Source organism: Lissotriton helveticus, chromosome 2_1, assembly GCF_964261635.1.
Source record: "Lissotriton helveticus chromosome 2_1, aLisHel1.1, whole genome shotgun sequence".
NCBI classification, from domain to species: Eukaryota; Metazoa; Chordata; class Amphibia; order Caudata; family Salamandridae; genus Lissotriton; species Lissotriton helveticus.
The window spans coordinates 987,322,389-987,342,903 of NC_136059.1; the positions used below are offsets into that span (position 1 = coordinate 987,322,389).

The 20,515-nt window shown below is 47.3% G+C and overlaps 1 protein-coding gene across 2 annotated transcripts in view; it reads left to right on the top strand.

Moving 5' to 3' along the window:
• The first annotated feature begins 3,980 nt into the window (after window positions 1–3,980).
• ENTREP1 (endosomal transmembrane epsin interactor 1) overlaps window positions 3,981–20,515 on the top strand; it is a 260,839-nt gene continuing 244,304 nt past the window's right edge. Inside the window, exon 1 of one of the 2 annotated variants that reach the window (XM_078675744.1) lies at window positions 3,981–4,666. In XM_078675744.1, the coding sequence (XP_078531870.1) occupies window positions 4,268–4,666 (399 nt within the window). In that variant the 5' untranslated portion in view covers window positions 3,981–4,267. Of the gene's footprint in view, window positions 4,667–19,740; window positions 19,842–20,515 lie in introns of those variants that run through there. The other variant, XM_078675745.1, reaches the window with a different exon arrangement.

The following is a 20,515-nucleotide window of genomic DNA, read 5'->3' on the forward strand; positions in this document are numbered from 1 at the left end:
GTTTTGTGCTACTTTACGTCAAGGGTGCCCTTGGGTGGTACACTACCTAGCACCAATGACTCCTCGAGGCAGGCGCTAACAAGGACAAAGGTTTTTAGGTCTCGCCTACGATGAACGCGCACAAGCGAGAACTATAGCTGTCGTCTCAGCAGTCTGAGACCGACGAAGAGATACAAGACCTGGCCGCGCGCAGCGTTTTTCCATAGGATAACGTTGTGCGCGCGGCCAGGTCTTGTCTCCACGGCATGGCACGGCAGACAGGATCGCGTCGCGCGCCTCTCTGGAATGCAGGGGAGTCTGCAAAGAGGCGCGCGATGCTGATAAAAGCTTCGCTGAGCGGCCCCCTCCTTCCTGTTGCTGGAGCAGCTCTGTTTTTTTTGGATCAATTTCACGGCGAAGCGCTGACGTTCTATGATGTTTCCATTTCATTGTTTTTGTTGTATTAATATTAGCTTGAAACGCAGAGCCTCCTCTGTAACCCCTTTTGTTTAATGTCGGCATTCAGTAACTTAATCTGTTTTCCCCCCTTCACTTAAATGGCTCTAGTTTTTCTCCCTACTCCAGGCAAGTCTTTTTAAATCGCTCTATCTCTGTTTCTCTCCTGAGGGCACCTCTTTTTATAATGTCCCGCCTTTTATCGCTCCTCTAGCCTCCTCTTTTTAAATCGCTTTGCTCTTTCCTTTTCCTCGTGCCATCTCTTTGTACACCACTCTCCCCTTTCTCTCTCCTTGAGGCACCTCTTGTTTTTGTTGCACATGGCATTTCAATAAATAGCATTTTGCACAGTGTGCCACAATACACCACCTATTGACACCATTAACGTGTGATATTCAGCACACCACCTACGAGTGGCAAACATGTCAGTTTAATAGTGAGTACAGCGCCGAATATTGTAATATTGAACCCACAATTAAGGCGAGGGTCTAGTGGCAGCGCACTTATCAGTGTTATATTAAATACAGTAAACACGCCACACCTAACGTATGTTTGCACTGTCGCTTCTTTTATCCGTGTTACCCGTATGCAGCTCGCGGACAATCTCAGAACATATTGGCAGGCGGAAGAGGCGCCGATATTTCTGACAACACCTGAGGCGCGCGGCCGGAAACGGTCCGGGCAACCCTTGGAAGACTCGCGCGCGCTCTAGACGCACTTGACACCCACGGCCACAAGGCCCTGACCTGATAGCAATAAAAAACGTGAGCAACCCTCGCGCTCAAGAGCAGTCAGTTTACAAGCCCTGGCACACAGCAGCTCATTAGTGACACGCATAATGACACCGCCTGACAGAGAGACACTCACAAATACCCAGAGGCGCTGAATGTGCAGACAGATCGCTGCAGCTCTGACCTTCCCAGACAGGTTGCTGCACGACCACACCCACTATCATACACACACGTAAGCCAAACAATAGCTGCCTTGTGGTTAGTGAATGTTACAGAAGCGGGGTAAGTGAGGGCATACTCTTCAATACTCACGGAAAGCTAGGCATCAGAACTACACTACCAGGCTACAGCACGTGTGAATTCACACACATGCATGCCAGCACACGCACGCACACACACACACACACACACACACACACACATATATATACAACCTCATGTACATGCTAATGTGCTCATAGATACACACACACGCACTCAGGCGCACCACTCACATTTTTACGTACACACATAGACACACTGGCATTAAAATTTTCTGGCCCAGTCACAGATACAGATAAAATCAGCAAGCCAACTCAGGCACACACATGTACATGAGCACATACACGCACATGCAGGTAAACACACAAATCAGCACATGTGCGTTCGCACACACACACATGCACACAAGGACACCACACACGTATATGCAGGCACATGCACACATTGGCATCAGAATGGCATGCTTGCACCATTCATGCTGGTCAAATTAACAGTCCACCACACAAGCAGACTCATGTAGATGAGCACATACACCCACAAGTGCACTTACACAGAGATGCTGCAAGCTTATGCCCACATACCACCACACATGCACACACACAGCATGCATGCAAACACACAAATTCGTTCATGCACACATATACACGCAGATGTCTTTGGAAAAATGGTTGAGGAATGATGTCAATGCAAATGGAAGTCTGAGATCAACTTAAGCAGATATAATGGAGAGCGCCGAGCCATGGCACTCAGACCAATTAAACCGTTGCATCACACCGTTGTGATTGGTCAGTGGAGCCTGGCAGTGCTTCCTGGTTCAGCCGAGTCCAACGAGGAAGAAATGCAGGACCCGGCTATAAGGTAAGTGGTTTTATTTATTTATTTTACATCCCCCTCCCCTGCCCAACCACCCCACCCCCGACCTGTGCCAACCGCCACAGTGAATATAAGTAAAAATACGTGGTCTAAATGTCTTTACTGTGTTTCCATAAAATACTTGAACATGTAAGTGTTAAAATACAATTCTAATCCACAAGTTGAAGGAGACACAATAGGGTGCAAATATATATGGCTGTTTGCAGCAACAACGTTTCTCGCCACATCCTAAAAAAAGCATTTGCAATGCAATAGGTCTCGCATTTACGTGAGTTAAGCTATTGGCATTGCAAATGACAATGCTCTTTATTTGTGTTTTAAAAACGAAAACAAAAATAAAAGTCATTGTCACTTGCAATGTCAATAGCTCAAAGTAGCGTAAATGCGAGACCTATTGCATTGCAAATGCTTGTTATTTCTGCTAACGTTTCGCACACTGCTTGTATACTACATTGTACAGTACATATCCAGTGTGTGAAAAGTTGTAAAGTTAGTCTAAGCATAGTATTTTGTAGTGAAGTACAAAACCTATGCAAGACGTCACAAACACACACCTTTGCACCATGATGCAAAAGTGTGAGTGGGGCTGGGGAGCCCATTTGAGCACCAGGTCTAGGGAAGAGGCCGGAAGCGCCCTCTCTTAGTAGACCAGTGGCGCTCCAACGCTCTCTTCCCCTAGCGCACGCAATGCAGCGCACCAAAATTTATTGTTAAGTTATTTTTTTTGTAAATGTGTCCCCTAAGTACTTTGATGAGAAGGTAGACGAGGGATAATGGCGTCTATTAAGCTGAGTAGCCTCATCCCCGTCAAGAGACGTTGCCCCTGTATCCCCTTTGAGGGGATGGAGTCATTACCAAATGGTCCTGCTTGGCTATATTAGCAGCAGTGCATGTAGGCAGCCCTTCATTTAGGCCTCTTTCCGTATGAGGACAGGTCATTTGGGAGAAAACAGGATTGTTTGACTTAGGGTGACCACCTCCTTCTAGGTTATTATGGGCTGTCTTTCCAGTCCTAGATTTGGGTGTTAGCCTAAATGCATTCTGGGTGTTGAAGTCCTGTGTTTCTTCCTTTGACTAAATGAGACTAACACCTGAAATCTGTGATTTGTATGGGAGAGGCTCAGAACTGGGAACAGTGTCACCCTCGCCTGACTGTGCCGGATGTGTAAAAAGGAAAAGTGGGACCTCAGGAAATAAGATATGGAAGGTACAGTCATACTAGCACGAAGCCTGCCATGATGTACCGCTCACAAACTCAAGGAGCGGTGACATGGACACAGATAGAAGATAAAACGTGCTGTCGGCCAGGTCTTCTCAATTTTCAAGAAATTAGACCCAAGGCGACAGAGCCTACTTGGCAATGGGCGGCTGGACAAAAGGCCGGGCTCAAGTCTACCAGAGTATTGCTTGAAAATAAAACAACCCGAACTATTGAAGCAAGTTCCCCCGGAAGTCCATGCACCGACCTGCCTAAATCATACACACACAACCAGCCAACATATGAGGTGTCCGCGGGGCAGAGCACGAGGAGTCTGCAGCGCAGGCACAAGTCCCTTCTTCCCTCTCTCGGCTCCTTTCCCAATGTGCTCCCGGGCCAAAAAAATGTGAAATGTAATCCAGCCACAGGCAGCTTCTCAGCCAACCCCATCCTCTCGGAAGAGTTATTTTAAAACTTCAAACACCTCTGCCCTCCCTCTGGAGAGAAAACGGGGCAGACAATACGGTGACTGGAGCGGTGCGGAAAGGGGCAGAGAAACAACAGGAAAGATAAGGACGGATAGCGGAGGGAGTCGAGAAGAGGGGTTGTTGCCACAGCGGAGGCTGGCGGCGGAGCATGGCTTGTGCGGGGGCTGCTGCAGAAGAGGGCCGCCCCCTCCTCCCCCCTGTGCAGGCACGCCGCATCCCTTATCTCGGCGGAGCTCGGATTCGGGGCTGACTGCATAGCTTGTGCAGTTTGTTGTCGTGCCATGTCCCTGCCCATGCTGCTGCCTGGCTCCTGCTGCCCCATGGCCGCCGCCCCCGCCGCGCCCTCCTCCTCCGGTGCCGGGGATCTGCAGCCTCCGGTGCCCCCTCCCCGGGCGCGCTGGTCCGTGCCGCACCGCGCAGGGGGCTGGCCGATGCCCCCTCCCAGGGGCCCGCCGGGCTTCTGCAGCCTGCCCCCGCCCCTGTCGCTGCTGCCTCCCGCCGCCGGGCCGTCATCCCAGCCCCGGGGCTCGGCGGGGCTGCTGCCGGCCAGGCCGCTGCTGTCCCTCGGCCTGCTGCAGCTCATCTTGGGCTGCTGCATGGTGGCGCTCAGCTTCGGGGCGCTGTCCCTCAGCAGCTCCCTGCAGATCAAGAACTCGTGCCCCTTCTGGGCGGGATCCTCGGTGAGTATGATGCACTGTAGGAGATCCTGGGGAGATCCTGAGCGGCAGGCTAGCGCTCCCAGTGCCTTATTGCAAACACTCCCTCTCGCAGACACACTTTCTGTGCCCTCGGGGAGACCTGCACACAGAACCGGCCAGTTGCTCAAATCAGCCCAGTACCTCCCCATAATCCCTTACATTGTACTTTCTATAAGTGCCAGAGCACCCCCAGTACATCTCTATTGACCCCACCAACATTCACCCATACCACCTCTTACCGCCTCCCAGTTCTCCACCTCTTTCACCAGTACATTTTATTTCACTTCGCCTATGCCAGTGCCTTTCCTTCCATCTTCTCACATGGGCTTCCTCCCAGTCGCACTGCCCTCCCTCTGCCAATTCTTTACCACAAGGGCATCCCCCTACTTTTCTCCTAGACATTCTCAGTCTCTCACTTGCCTTTGTTCACATTCAGTACCTCGGTTGTTCCCCACATGTGTGGCCAGTGCAGTTCCCCTTCCAGCACACCCCCCCCCCCTTCCAACAACACACCCTCCCCCAGGGCCAGACTGGCTTATAGGGCGATACCTGAAGGGCTGGACTGACAGATCACCTGGGGATGGTTTTGTGTATGTTTGTGGGTCCGTTTTATGGTCTGGTGGGCCGATTTTTACAGTTGACGTATCTAATGTTACTGAGAGAGCGCAAACTGAGATAAATATATGAGTACATCACACTTACCTATAGAGAGCATAATTCATGAAGAGAAATGCCATGAGTGCTAATAGTATCTGAAATTATATTCTAAATGTATAGCTAATATAGAGATTTAAGTAGAAGTGGAATTAATACAGAAATGTGTGACATTATATGATTTTATTAGACGTGATTATTTTGAATCTATGTCGTATAGCTGTTAACATATAAGATGGTCTGTGGTAAAACGCAGAACGTGGTAGGCCTCAGGGCCAGAGCTGGAGCTAAAAGGGAAGGTGTTTCTTTTCACGACACAGATTGTTTAATGTTTTTGGTCATTGCATTAATGGGCCATGATTTAGAGTAATGTTTTCTAAATAATAGAATAAGAGTTTTAACATGCTTTAATTAAATGAAGAAATTGAATGCTATAATCATAATGTGAAATATTGTAGGCCTGAAATGTTTTAGCATTGATTTACACGTACATGTCTGGGCTGAGAAATGTTGCAAGCCTTTTTAGAAGTCTATGAGAGTTGGGTTCTTGGCGGCAGATATCTGTCTGCAACAGGAAAGGGGGGATCCAATTATAAGTGAATGAATAGAGTCCTGTTCAGTAGACGGCCCAGACATGGAGGAGGGTTCTGGAATGTTTAAGGGGTATCAGCGGGCCGGAGAAGAGACTGAGAAGCAAGGTCAATTCTAACGTCTGAGGCCCAATACAAAGCATCATGGAAAAAGCCTGAAGTTGCACCACGTGAGAGGCGTTTCGCAAGGGGCGTCTCAAATGTTGTTGACTGTTTTGTATTAGGGACAGCACCCCTGGGTGGAGTTAGAGCAGAGACCTGAGGACCCTTTAGAGAGCGGATGGGTAGGCAGTGAGGGGTCATGACTGGAGAACTTTAGGTTTTCACCAAGAGACTTAGAGTGGGTGACTTCCCTTGGGGGTCATTCATTGCTGACACCTTTGTTAGGTTGGGATTTGGTTAAGTAGGGATACCATCTAGAACAGGGTAGGGACGCCTAACCTGTGTTTGTTTTCCTCCAACCTAAATGAAGGAGAGATATGCGTCTATGCTGATAGCTTTGCTATTTTTAGAACTTGTGTTAGTGATTTCTGTTGCTCGTCTGAGGGCTTTTCGAGAGCACATGTATGTAATTGGACCTGTGTATCTCGTGAATCTCATTCTGAGATGCTTGTATTTGCAGCTCATTATATCTTTACAATAAACTTTTGAAACCTAGAAGTTGTCCGTGATCTTTGAGAGTAGAGTCCTTTCTTGGGTGAACTAATTTGCAGATAGGTGTACTGTTTCCTTCCAAGACAGGCAATAAAGGTTCAGTCGACCAGATTGAGGTTTGGATCAATAGATATAAGGTATCGATCAAAATCTCGCCCTTTCAGTTGGTAGCTATAGAGGATGGTTGCCTTCTTGAGGACGGTGACCTAGGCCAGGTTAGCTTACCCCAAGGCCCCTAGAAATCGATGATCGGAAGAACAGCCCGCAGATGAAGATCCGGATGACGTGAGACAGAAAAAGCAGCAGTATCGGTCGAGAGTGAGTATAAAGGGTTATGCGTGTTAGATTGCGGTGTTTTTGTATTGTATCTATGTTGTAATGTCTGGCGGAGTTGAATGTCTGTAGAGTGACTGTGGAACAGGTTGTGAGCGCGCGCAACCGGTGGAAATCTTAAGTTCAAGGAGAGCTTAAGTGGTTCGGGTGTATCGGACACCCAGAGTAATTGTCAACTAGTGTGAAGGGGGTCATGAGGTACCATTGATCACCCGAGAGACCGAGATAGGGGGAACGTAAGAGTGAGTGCGTGAGTAACGGACGCTGGTCGGAAGTTACTGTGTGTGTAAGTAACCTATCAGAGAGACGATAGACATCTCGTCAGTTGGTTGACAATTACAGATAGACTGTGGACGTACAGTCGAGAGAAGTGACCGCTTGGTCGGAAGTAGTCATTTTTCAGTGTATGAATGGGACGCATGCATAACCGGGAGACGAGTTGAGAAAGGAGGGGTGCTGCTGCGAAGCGGAGAAAAGAGACGTCAGGTGGTGTCGCGCAGTGATTGGCTGACAGGAGAAAGACCGCGCTGTGATAGGCCAGCTAGCGAACACGTCATACAGGGTCGCGACGTGATTGGCCAACAGGAGAAAGACCGCGCTGTGATAGGCCAAGCTAGCAAAGCCGCGACAGGATTGGTGGATTGTCATCAGGAAGTAAACAGAGTAGCGAGGCTGGATTTTGTGCGCATAATTATGAAGTGTTTTAAATGGTTGAAAGCGCTGTTTAAGAAAGAGAGGCGAGGATCGTATGAAGGGGAAGAAGCCCCGCCGGAGGGTACGCCAGCTCGTTATATGGCAGTAAATGTTGGGTTGCATACGATCCTTTGGATATCAGAGTGGAGTAAGATTACTGAAGGAAACGAGGAACTGACGTTCCCGAAGTACGGGACGTTCAGATTAGAGGTGCTACATCGATTGAAATCAGTCATGACCTCAAAGAGACCCTTGCCTAGACCAACCCAGTTTGAAGCCCTTGATGCCTGGCTTAGGGCAGCGCATGAAAGGAATATGAACAGACGACAAGAAAGGGTGAAACGCTCGGTAAGGGCAGTACAGGATGCCAGGTGGGATGCGGATGCTAAAAGATGGAGAGTGCATAATTTGGAAATAAATAAACTGTACCCAGTGTTAGAGGCGCCAGTAAATAAAAGCCCCCTAGAAGAAGATGATGAGAGCGAAACAGAGGACAGCCTGATAAACAGATTACTGACAGACAGGCCACCCCCGTATAATAGAGCAGGGGGAGAGGTCGAGAATACTGAAGGAGAAAAGGGGGGCAATGCAGGAGAGCATAGACCGCTTCCCAGTTCAGAGTGGGATCCTGAGCCAAAGAAAGAGTTGCTCCAGCCTAGTCAGGTGCAACAGGTAGTCGGTAGGTTTGTGGTACAAAGAGCGCCGGAAACGGAAAGCGCCACATCCTACCCATTACCAGATGCACTACAGGTACCTGTTACCATAGGTCCTATAATATCGATATATGACCAAGAGAGAGCAAAAGGGGAAGAACGGAAACGGAAAGACAGAGAAAGAGCAGAGCAGGCAAGGAGGAACGATACCACTAATTCCCCAAGTCAGATGCCGATACCCAGAGAGTGGAGCACCCCGATGCACACAGCAGGGGACCCAGGAGGAGATCCTGGGGGCCCTAGATGGCCAATGGATCTGAGGGGATCTGGACGAAAATCCTTTCAAGAGCTAAATGAGTACATGAAGCAGTGGGATGAGGCAGTGAAGGCTCAAAAGTGCATCAATGCTGCAGAAGCAGAAAGGGAAAGTCAGGACAGCAGAGCACGAACTCACTGCGGGGCTGGGGAGAGTAGCCCGGAGTGGGACTGTAGAGGGAGTAGGGGAGTCACCCATTGGGCCCGGAATGGAGGAAGAACAGACCTGGAAAACGGGGGCCCCGGGAGTGAAGGGGTGGCGTGCCCAATACTCAGTGAAGGGGAGAGGAGAGCGCAAGAGTACAGGAACAGCTTTAAGTGTCCACACTGTGTGCCTGCCACCAGAGAACAGAATGGGAGTTGTGAGAGGTCGCACCATAGTCCCTGTGATGACAGAAATGAGCGCAGCCCAGGGAATATGGGGAACCAGGAAGGATCGTATCGGATACTGAGCGATACGAGGCAAAGGGAGTGTAGCGACCAGAGGGAAAATAACAGAGAGATGTGCGGTGTGAGGAGAGAAGAAGATGAGAGTGGGCAGAGAGAGAGTAGGGATAACAGGCCCGTGTTCCATCACCTTCCAAGATCGGATGGCCGAGCATGGGACCTGGAGAGATGGGAGCAAGGGAGGCCACCCATTAATTCTCCTGAGCCCAAACGCAGAGCTCGAAGTTGGGATGGTAGGGAGACCAGTGAGCCCCCTTCAAAAGACATATTGCGAGCTGAGATAAAAGCCAAGAGACTTGATGTCTCCAGCTTAAGGTCAGATCTGGATGACATGGTAGATGGTACCCTGCCTTTAGAAAGAATGGAAATGTATGAACAGGATGAAATACTGTATATGGCAAAGGACATCACACGAAAGGCGAGAGCAGTCCATGAGAAGTTAGTCGAACTAGCAGGCAAATATATGGTGGACTTGTCAAGAACCAAAGCATTACAGGGTAACCACAGGCTACATTACTCAGATCGAGATCTAGATGAGAGGAGAACGATTGGGCTGAAAACACACATAAGGGAACTGATTGCTGGAATAAGGACATGGAGGGCACTAGATAAATGGGAAGAGAGGTGGTCCAAGAAAGGGACCGGCAGAAGAAGCATGATTGGTATGACACCAGGACAGCAGGGGATAGAAGCTTACCCTTTGCGTGAAGTTGCCAATGGGAGCTATGTACATGTCCCTTGGAGTAGGGGAGATTTAGCTGCTTTTACCACATCTTTCCCCAAGTTACGAGAGAGCCCCGTGGAGTGGTACAAGCAAGTCGAGAGGTTTGTAAAGATCTCAAAAGTCCTATGGATAGATCTGAACACGCTGTTTGACATTGTAGTACCAGGAGATCTGTGGACAGCATGCAAGGTTAGCGCTGAGTGGCCCACAACGGAGCCAGAGAGAGATGCTAGGACTAATGGGCCGTCCGAGATCGTGATGGCAAAATTCGAGAGAGTGATGACTTGGCTGAAAGAAAAAGTGCCAATGCAAGACATAGATTGGGTCAGAATAGACAGAACGAGACAGGAACCCAAAGAGACAGTCCATGAATATTACGAGAGATTGCTGAAAGCGTTTAAACAGTATAGCGGCTTGGATGTAATGGATCCAAAGGACATAGGGCAATTCGTGTCCAAGTTCGTCCTGGGACTGAGACCGGATATTAGTTTAATGATTCAGCAACACTCGATTTGTTGGCAAAGTAGACCCCTAGATGAAATACTGAGATATGCCAGGTACTGCTGTGATGAGGTAGACTCCAAGGCTAAGAAACTAAAAGAGAAGCTGATGGTGGTACAATTGCAGACAGCAGGAAAGGGGGGACCGCAACAACAGCAGCAAGGGACAGGTACAGGAGGTAAGAAGCAGTACAGTCAGAACAAGGGTAATGAGGAGAGTACTACCTTTAGACCCAGAGTAGACATAGCTACCTTGAAGAAAACGACTAGGTGCCACCAGTGCAACGAGTTGGGGCATTGGAAACGCGAGTGCCCTTACAATGTAGAGATCGGAGAGCAAGAGATAGAGGAGGAAGAGGTCCAGAGCGCACCTATGAGAGGGGCGACGCCATACCAAGGAAAGGTGCTCAAAGGGGGGGGGGCTCCTCCCCGAGCCCAGTTCCCGCAACCTCCTCGAGTAGGGAGTATGGGTAAGACCTATAGACAAATGCCCCTGTTTGTGGAAGGTGAAGAATGCTATTATGTGGACCCATTAACCGGACAGAGAGTGGAAAGAGAAGACTGCACCCTTGGGGCAGCCTTAGAGGTAGATCAGAGGGGACCCTATGTGGAAGCAGAAGTAGCAGGGTGCCCTACGACATTTCTGGTGGACACAGGAGCCACTAGATCCACGATCAGATCAGCTGCAGTTCCAGACCTGCCCATGTCTGGAGAGACCATACAGGTGGTAGGGGTCGCAAACAGGAGAATAACCAGCCAATTGACAGAACCGGTACAGGTGAAAATAGGGAAGTACAGCGATGAGCACCAATTTGTGGTTTGCGATTCAAGCCCTGTGTGTCTGCTAGGAAGAGACCTGTTGTGCAAATTGAATTGTACTATATACTGTACACCCCAGGGAGTGGAGGTATTGACTAATGATGATGATGCAGATTTCAAAGTTGCAAACTCAAGAATATGTGTGGAGCTGTACCCTACTTTGACAGTAGACGAGCTTCCCTGGGATTTGAGAGAGACAGTGGCATCAGAAGTATGGGATTTCACTGGGGAAGAAATTGGATTGGTCAAAGGGGTGGACCCAGTGAAAATTGTAGTGAAACCGCATGCTGAGTTCCCAAGAACACCCCAGTATAAATTGACTCCAGAAACGATTGCAGGCATAAAACCCGTGATCGAGTCCATGATTAAACAGGGAATACTGAAAGAAATCGTGGGTAGTCCATGTAACTCCCCGATTATGGGTCTGCAGAAACCAAATGGGAAATTCCGGATAGTGCAGGACCTTCGAAAGATTAATAACATAGTCGTTTCATGTTGTCCAGTGGTGCCGAATCCATCAGTGATACTGTTTCAGATTCCATTCCAAGCTGAGTGGTTCACTGTGATCGATCTTTGTCAGGCTTTCTTTTCGATCCCTTTGGACGAAGATAGCCATTTTCTTTTCGCATTTAAACTGGAAAATCGCGTCCTAACATGGTGTCGTATCCCTCAGGGGTATACAGAGAGTCCATCGATCTTTAACCAGCTTCTGAAGAAAAATCTTGAAAGTCTAGTGCTGCCCCAGAAGTCAGTTCTGGTCCAGTACATAGACGACCTCCTTGTGGCGTCAGACACAGAAGAAGCTTGCAGGGAAGACTCCATTGCTTTGTTAAATCACCTAGCTGCCAATGGGCATAAGGTATCCCCGGGAAAATTGCAGTACTGCCTGACAGAAGTGCAGTACTTGGGACACAGAATTGAGAAAGGCAAACGAAAAGTGTCACCAGATAGGATAGAGGCGATCATGAAAATGAATGCGCCTCAGACCCAGAGGGAGGTCAGGATGTTCCTAGGGATGGTGGGTTATTGCCGACAGTGGATCGTGAACTTTTCACTGAAAGCAAAACCTTTGCAAAAACTGACGCACAAGGAGGTGAGTGATCCGGTACCATGGGACAAAGACTGTTTGATGGCATTCTTACAGCTGAGAGAGGACCTGTGTCGTGCTCCGGCATTGGGAATGCCTGATTACAATAAACAATTCTTTCTTTACTGTTGTGAGAGAGAAGGTTGTGCGTTGTCTGTGTTGGTCCAAATCCATGGGAATGCCCGTAGACCAGTTGCTTATTTCTCAGCTACTTTAGACCCAGTAGCCGCAGCGTTGCCCGGATGTCTCAAATCCGTTGCTGCAACGGGTGTCAGCATTGAGAGATGTGAAAATATCGTCATGGGGCACCCGTTAGAGGTGTGCGTGCCACATTCTGTTGAACTGTTGATGACCAGGACCAAAACACAGCATCTGACCAATAGCAGGCTCACGCGCTATGAGCAAGTTATTCTTGCTGCAGAGAACGTGACCCTCAAGAGATGCTCTGTTTTGAACCCTGCTACCTTAATGCCACTTCCAAATGATATTGATGATGATGATGAATATACAGACCATGACTGTCTCGATGTGACTGAACTATGCACCAAACCCAGACCCGACATCGTAGATGAGCCACTGACCGACCCAGACGAAGTTTTCTTTGTCGATGGCTCATGTGTAAGAGACGAAGTTGGGCAGTTGAGAGCAGCTTACGCTGTTTGTACAATTGAAGGAGTTGTGGAAGCAGGGTGCCTGGAAGGAGTAAACTCCGCTCAGGTAGCCGAGATTATTGCCCTAACACGTGCTTGCTTAGCAGGCAATCAAATTCGAGTCACCATCTACACCGACAGCCAATACGGGTTTGGGGTAGTTCATGATTACGGGCAGTTATGGTCTCAAAGAGGGTTCATGACTTCTTCAGGCTCTCCCATTCGCAATGGAGAGTTTGTGCGCTTGTTGTTAGAAGCATTGCAATGTCCAGCAAGTATCGCAGTTGTAAAGTGCATCGCACATACCAAAAATGAGGACTTTGTTTCGAAAGGCAATAGATATGCTGATGAAGTTGCGCGGTATTGCGCAGAACAAGGTTACTCTTTCACAGAGGTGGATGTGGGTGGAATAAATGTAAGAACTGAATTAGCCATGATACTGGAAACTGTTGATACTTGGGATGAATTGTCAACCATGCAAGAAAATGCTCCTGATTCAGAAAAGGAAACATGGGTAAAGGCAGGATGTGTAATGGGTGAGACTCATTTTTGGGTCTCAGCAGACGGCAGAGCAGTGTTGCCCAATGAGATGGTGAGTCCAATGGCTAGACTCATACATGGTCCCGTACACTTAGGGAGAGATGCTATGCTGAGAGTGTTTAGACAGACTTGGTACAATCCTAAGTTTAGAATAGCAGCAGAAGCAGTGTGCCAGCGTTGTGTGACCTGCCAGCAGCTGAATGTAGGGAAAAGAACACCAGTTGCACTAAGTCACATAGGAAGGTCTGGAGGTCCATTCAACAGAATGCAGATAGATTTCATTGAAATGCCAAGATGCAACCGCCTCCGCTATGTCCTGGTGGTTGTTTGTGTGTTCTCCAGATGGGTTGAGGCATACCCTACACGTAGGTGCGACACCCTCACAGTGGCTAAGTTACTGCTTAGAGAACTTATCCCTCGTTTCGGGGTGCCGGCCTTTTTGGAATCAGATAGGGGAACACATTTTAACAGCGAGCTTGTGAAGATGATTTGTGTTGCACTGAATATAGACCAAAAGCTCCATTGCAGTTACCGACCAGAAGCCTCAGGAATTGTGGAACAAATTAATGGCACGATCAAGTCCAGAATAGCGAAAGTTTGCTCCTCAACGACCCTGAGTTGGCCTGATGCCCTGCCATTGGTACTCATGAGCCTTCGTAGTACCCCAGACAGAAGAACAGGGTTGTCACCACATGAGGTGTTAATGGGGAGAGCAATGAGACTGCCATCTATTCCAGCTACTGCACTGTTAAATATCACAGATGATATGATCCTGGACTATTGTAAGGGGCTGTCTGACGCCATGCGTTCTGTGTCCCTTCAGGTGCAGGCTGCAGAGGTTCCAGCGTGCCAGGGCCCTTGCCATGACCTGTATCCTGGGGACTGGGTCCTGGTGAAGAAACATGTGAGAAGAAGCTGCTTGGATATTCGTTGGCGTGGGCCCTACCAGGTCATCCTGATCACAAGTACAGCTGTAAAGGTGGGAGGCCTGCCCAACTGGATACACGCGTCGCATACGAAAAGGGTTCCAGCACCTCTGGAAACAGCTCCTCTCTCGGATGGACGTCCAGCTGAGGACCAAGAAGCCATAGAGGGGGCTAGCCAAGCTGTAGAGGTGCCAGTGGAAGCAGGGAACGAGTCTGACCAAGCTGAGGACGGTCAGTACAACAGCGAAACAGAAGACGCTACAGAAGGAGAAGACAGCTGGGAGTACGAGTCTGACCCTGACAGGTCTGAAAGAGAGCGAGAACAGACCAGAAGGAGAAGGAGTAGAAGGGCACGTGGAGAAGCAAATTGGCCGCAAAGAAGAAGTTCTAGCCTGAGGTCAACTCCAGAAGCAACCCTTCCTCCGATATCAGAAGACTCAGACCCAGAAGAAGGTGCTCAGGGCGCTGAAGCACCAGACCGAAGAAGGTCAAGAAGAGTGCGTGTGCCTAACAGAAGATACTCCACACCTGAGTGGACATATCTGGCGACAAATGTCTGTGAAACCGGAGACAGGGAGGATCCGAGCGGTGGTGGTGTCCAGTTCTGAGCCCATTATCACCGTGGAAATACAACTGTTGGTACCCGGTGTCGAACAAGAAGGGTCACTAACATTCGTGCTCCCCAGACCTCCCCGCCTCAGCAAGTTAAAACACATGTTTCTTACAGAATTGAAATTCCCCGACTTTGGTACCACGATAACAGCACATGAAGAGCATACTCTTCGCATGGAAATATTGAACTATGCTATTGAAGCTGCAACCACAAATCTAATAGTCGATTGTTAAAGGACTTTGTAAATAAAGCAAGCAGAAGAAAAGAAGATTACCTAGCGCCCAGGAAGCAGAGAATTTTAGGGAACCCCTTGAGTGGATGGAGAAGGGCTAGGGTTGTCTTTTTGAACTGTGAAAGGACTTTTTGCGAAAAAGGCTGTCAGCCTCCAGCTGTGTGGATTCTAAAGACAAAAAAGGATTGAAAGAGACTGTAACGGAACGAGAGGAAAAGAACTTTTTTTTTTGCAAAGAGAAAGGGAAAAGCTAGATTGTCTGACGAAATGGAGGCCGGCACCCCGAACCGCAGAGCTAAATGTATAATAGGTACACTAATAGTAGGAGTGATAATATTAATAGCTTTAGTGGTAACAATTTCTTATGTAAAGGGACATGAGGAAGAGGTAAAGGTAACTGATGCGAATTCTGTAGTAACACTTACACCCACTGTTGCAGGTGAGAAAAGGGAAAACACTCAAGAGAAAGCGTTATTGGCTGCAGAAGCCCGCAGGTTACATGTAGACGAGTCCCAAGGAGACTTTAGGTCAAATGCTTATGCTAAACTTTTGTATGAATACGTGGATGCCATGGAGGTTAAGGATTGCTACGTCTGCATGCAGTTGCCTGCGTCTGTAGATGAAGGAATTCGATATCATCACCTCCCTCTGACATATGGCATTACATGTAGCTTATTGCTTAGTATATTTTATGAGAGAGATAGTTTTGAATACTATTTCTCCAATTATGATTCTGTGTTGCCAGAAGTCCCGAATTATAAGCAGATGAATAAATGGGATTACTGGAAGAGTGAAGACAGATTGGCCAAGTTCTTCATTCCTTGGATTACCTTAGATACTTCACATGCCCGTAGAAATAACCTGACATGCAAGGTGTCAGAAGTCGAGAAAAAGTTCATAGGGCAGGTGGATGATCGTTACAGGAGACAAAAGATTTTGAAAAAATCAGGACAAGGGAAATTAGATTGGACCGAGGAAGAGAAGTCACACAAGAGAAAGGGTAGTAGTGGTCCAATAGCTTTAGATAAAGCGCAGAAAGGAAAGTTATGTCTTCACCGAGCCAAAACGTATTATGAAAATGTATACGTGGGTGAAGTTGACTGTGAACATGCTTTTAATTTAGAGTACTACACTAAGGATTTCCTGAAGGGAATGCAAGTGATTCCAAATGTGTATTTTGTATGTGGAAGAAATGCTTACGTGAGACTACCTGACAACTGGTATGGATCATGTTACTTGGCAATTGTCTTCCCCAAAATATATCATGCACAAGACTTATTGATCAATGAGGGCCAGATATCATCGAGGGGAAGGAGAGATTTAGGCGATGCAGAAATGGTTGGAGATGTCTTTGGAGCTATGTTCCCTCTTTTGGGAATAATCCTTAATGATGTTAAAATTAGACGACTGGCAACAGTTGTCGACAGGTTGTCTGCCAGCACTGCTCAGTCCTTAATGCTGGTAGAAGGAGAGATGCAATCGATAAGGGCTATGGTTCTTCAAAATCGGCTTGCATTAGATGTCTTATTAGCAAAAGAGGGCGGAGTCTGTAAGGCTTTGAAGGTTCAGGAATGTTGCACTTACATTCCAGACCTTTCAAAACCCCTTGAGAAAGTTATTAAGAACATAACTAATATACACAAAGAGATCGAAGACTTGAGTAGAGAAAATGTCTGGGAAAAGGTGGGCCACGGAATGAGTACAGTTGGAGGGTGGGTTTCCACCTTAGGCAAAAGCTTTATTTGGTATATCCTAAAGCCTATCATCATAATATTGATCTGTGGGATAATATTGTGGGGATTGGTGAGGGTATTCAAATGGTACAGAGCAAGAAGGTCAGAAAGGGCCCAAAGAGAACAGTTGCAAAGATTGGCTGCCATACAAGATAATCAGTACAGGAGCCTGAGAGCTCTGGAAGCGCAGAGAATGCCAGCAATAACTGCAGTTTAAATGTTAGTGATGACCCCGAGAGGTCATCAAAGGGGGGAACTGAGAGAGCGCAAACTGAGATAAATATATGAGTACATCACACTTACCTATAGAGAGCATAATTCATGAAGAGAAATGCCATGAGTGCTAATAGTATCTGAAATTATATTCTAAATGTATAGCTAATATAGAGATTTAAGTAGAAGTGGAATTAATACAGAAATGTGTGACATTATATGATTTTATTAGACGTGATTATTTTGAATCTATGTCGTATAGCTGTTAACATATAAGATGGTCTGTGGTAAAACGCAGAACGTGGTAGGCCTCAGGGCCAGAGCTGGAGCTAAAAGGGAAGGTGTTTCTTTTCACGACACAGATTGTTTAACGTTTTTGGTCATTGCATTAATGGGCCATGATTTAGAGTAATGTTTTCTAAATAATAGAATAAGAGTTTTAACATGCTTTAATTAAATGAAGAAATTGAATGCTATAATCATAATGTGAAATATTGTAGGCCTGAAATGTTTTAGCATTGATTTACACGTACATGTCTGGGCTGAGAAATGTTGCAAGCCTTTTTAGAAGTCTATGAGAGTTGGGTTCTTGGCGGCAGATATCTGTCTGCAACAGGAAAGGGGGGATCCAATTATAAGTGAATGAATAGAGTCCTGTTCAGTAGACGGCCCAGACATGGAGGAGGGTTCTGGAATGTTTAAGGGGTATCAGCGGGCCGGAGAAGAGACTGAGAAGCAAGGTCAATTCTAACGTCTGAGGCCCAATACAAAGCATCATGGAAAAAGCCTGAAGTTGCACCACGTGAGAGGCGTTTCGCAAGGGGCGTCTCAAATGTTGTTGACTGTTTTGTATTAGGGACAGCACCCCTGGGTGGAGTTAGAGCAGAGACCTGAGGACCCTTTAGAGAGCGGATGGGTAGGCAGTGAGGGGTCATGACTGGAGAACTTTAGGTTTTCACCAAGAGACTTAGAGTGGGTGACTTCCCTTGGGGGTCATTCATTGCTGACACCTTTGTTAGGTTGGGATTTGGTTAAGTAGGGATACCATCTAGAACAGGGTAGGGACGCCTAACCTGTGTTTGTTTTCCTCCAACCTAAATGAAGGAGAGATATGCGTCTATGCTGATAGCTTTGCTATTTTTAGAACTTGTGTTAGTGATTTCTGTTGCTCGTCTGAGGGCTTTTCGAGAGCACATGTATGTAATTGGACCTGTGTATCTCGTGAATCTCATTCTGAGATGCTTGTATTTGCAGCTCATTATATCTTTACAATAAACTTTTGAAACCTAGAAGTTGTCCGTGATCTTTGAGAGTAGAGTCCTTTCTTGGGTGAACTAATTTGCAGATAGGTGTACTGTTTCCTTCCAAGACAGGCAATAAAGGTTCAGTCGACCAGATTGAGGTTTGGATCAATAGATATAAGGTATCGATCAAAATCTCGCCCTTTCATTACCATACACATTGCCTGCTGCAGGTACAACGCCAGACAATGTCCCCCACCTTGCAAGACACCTATTATGTGCAAGACACCTATTATGTTTGTAACTTCAGGTTTAAAACTGCCCTGACTTGCAAATATGGGTTACTTTTTTTAGCCAACAAATGTGATGGGAGAATGCTTGCAATAATGCAGACCACTGGCAAGAGCGCACTGGGTACCATTTTCATTTTTTAGCTCTCAGATTCGCTAATAGGGGCCACTTTTAATTTGGTATCATGGCAGAGGCGTTTTAAGGCACGGGCAAAGTGGACTCTGGCAGGACCCCAGTCTTTTAGGGGAACCCCTGATAGATCTGGCCTAGTTTTCCATACAGTTCTGCCCTGATGACCTTGAATGATTTTCAAACATAGATTGTTTTCAATGCCAGTATCCTTTAATTAATTTTCAACACAGGTAATGTGTGGGGAGTTTGTTACAGATATTTTCCAGAGAAATGTTGTTTGTTTTTCAACACCATGCAACATCCATAAAAAAAGTTCCTTTTAGATCAAAACAGGACTTCAGGTATGTGAAATGTCAGTGGGTCACAGAGATTATTTGCAATATTAGTGAGGTGCTGCTGTTTTACAATATCGAAATCACACACCACTATCCCTGAATACTAGATAAAACATTTAGAATTTGAACCAGTCTGCCTGTGCAGTGTCAGTGACTGGCCAAATAGAGCTGAAATTGGATCATAAATTTCAAAGCTGTTCCGAACAGTGGCCATCAAAATATGTTTGGCCCAAGAGCCCCTAAATTCTTTAAGATGTCCTGCACCTGGGTCTAGTTTCAGTCCCTGCCCTCGATTCTTCCACCGCACCACCCCCATCATATCTAAATGCTTTACTCCACCCCCCCTCCCTGTGGTGGGACTCAGCGAGGAAACCTATTATCATGGCAACCAGAGCTCCACTCCCCCTACCGCCGAATCAAAACAAGGCAATGCCCCGTCCGCTCCGTGTTAATTGGTCGCCTGTCCTCGCCTGTCTGACAGATTCCTTAAAGGTTATGAGTCTGTCTCGGAGCTTCCATTTTCGGAACCACTGGTGGGGGGGGGCGAGGGGGGTTGCGGGTATGGGGGGGTGATCACTGATTGAGGGCAGTGGGAGCCTAAAAAGCCCAGATTCAAATTCCTGAGTGATTTACTACTTGCTGTTCAGGACAGCTCAGAAAACCTTGCGAAGTTGTGCCCTTAATTAGGAAGCGTCCATCGAAATCCAGAGCAGGGGGGGAGGGGGATCCCTGCTCTTGCTTGTAGCATTTACTGGAACCAAAGGAGGGAGGAACACAGCAAGGTCGGTAACAAGTCGTAATTGCACTTGAAACATATTATGATGTGTTTTGACCCAGAGCTGCTGGCGATGCAGCCGCTGACTCATTCTTTTCAGTGGTACTCGGAGCCCCCTGAAATGCTGCAGTGGTCGCGTTACCGGGGCAGTGCTTTGTTGACAGCTGGTAGACTGATGCCGCTTGGCTTGGTTCAATGAAGATTAACGTGGGGGGTTGGGCGGTAGGAGGGGGGAGGGGGGAGGGGGGTGTGCTCGCAGAGATACATGATGATTAACATCTGTTTCGATTTGTAGATACCATTGAATGGTAAGTGGCTGAAAGGCGACTCTCGGCGCTTTCTCGGCGAAATCTGTGTTGGTAGAAGGGTTCAGCAAGTTTTACCTATGTATTTTCATTTTGACAGTGCTGCTAGCTTTACCTACGTCGCTTTAGTGCTCTTTACATATAGAAATGAAAGGTTAAAAAAGTAATATACTGTTGAGTTTAAGTCCGTTGTCGATTAATGAATATTTTTGTCTTCTCTTGCTCATCCGGTGCTATTGATTATTTTCCTTTGCTGGTAGACCTTCGATTTTTCTGTGTTATGGAGATTTGAGAAATGGCTATGAAGGGGCACGTTTCTTTGATGATGGGCTAATTTGAATTTAACACTGCCGTTGTTATATGGTTGTAAATTCTG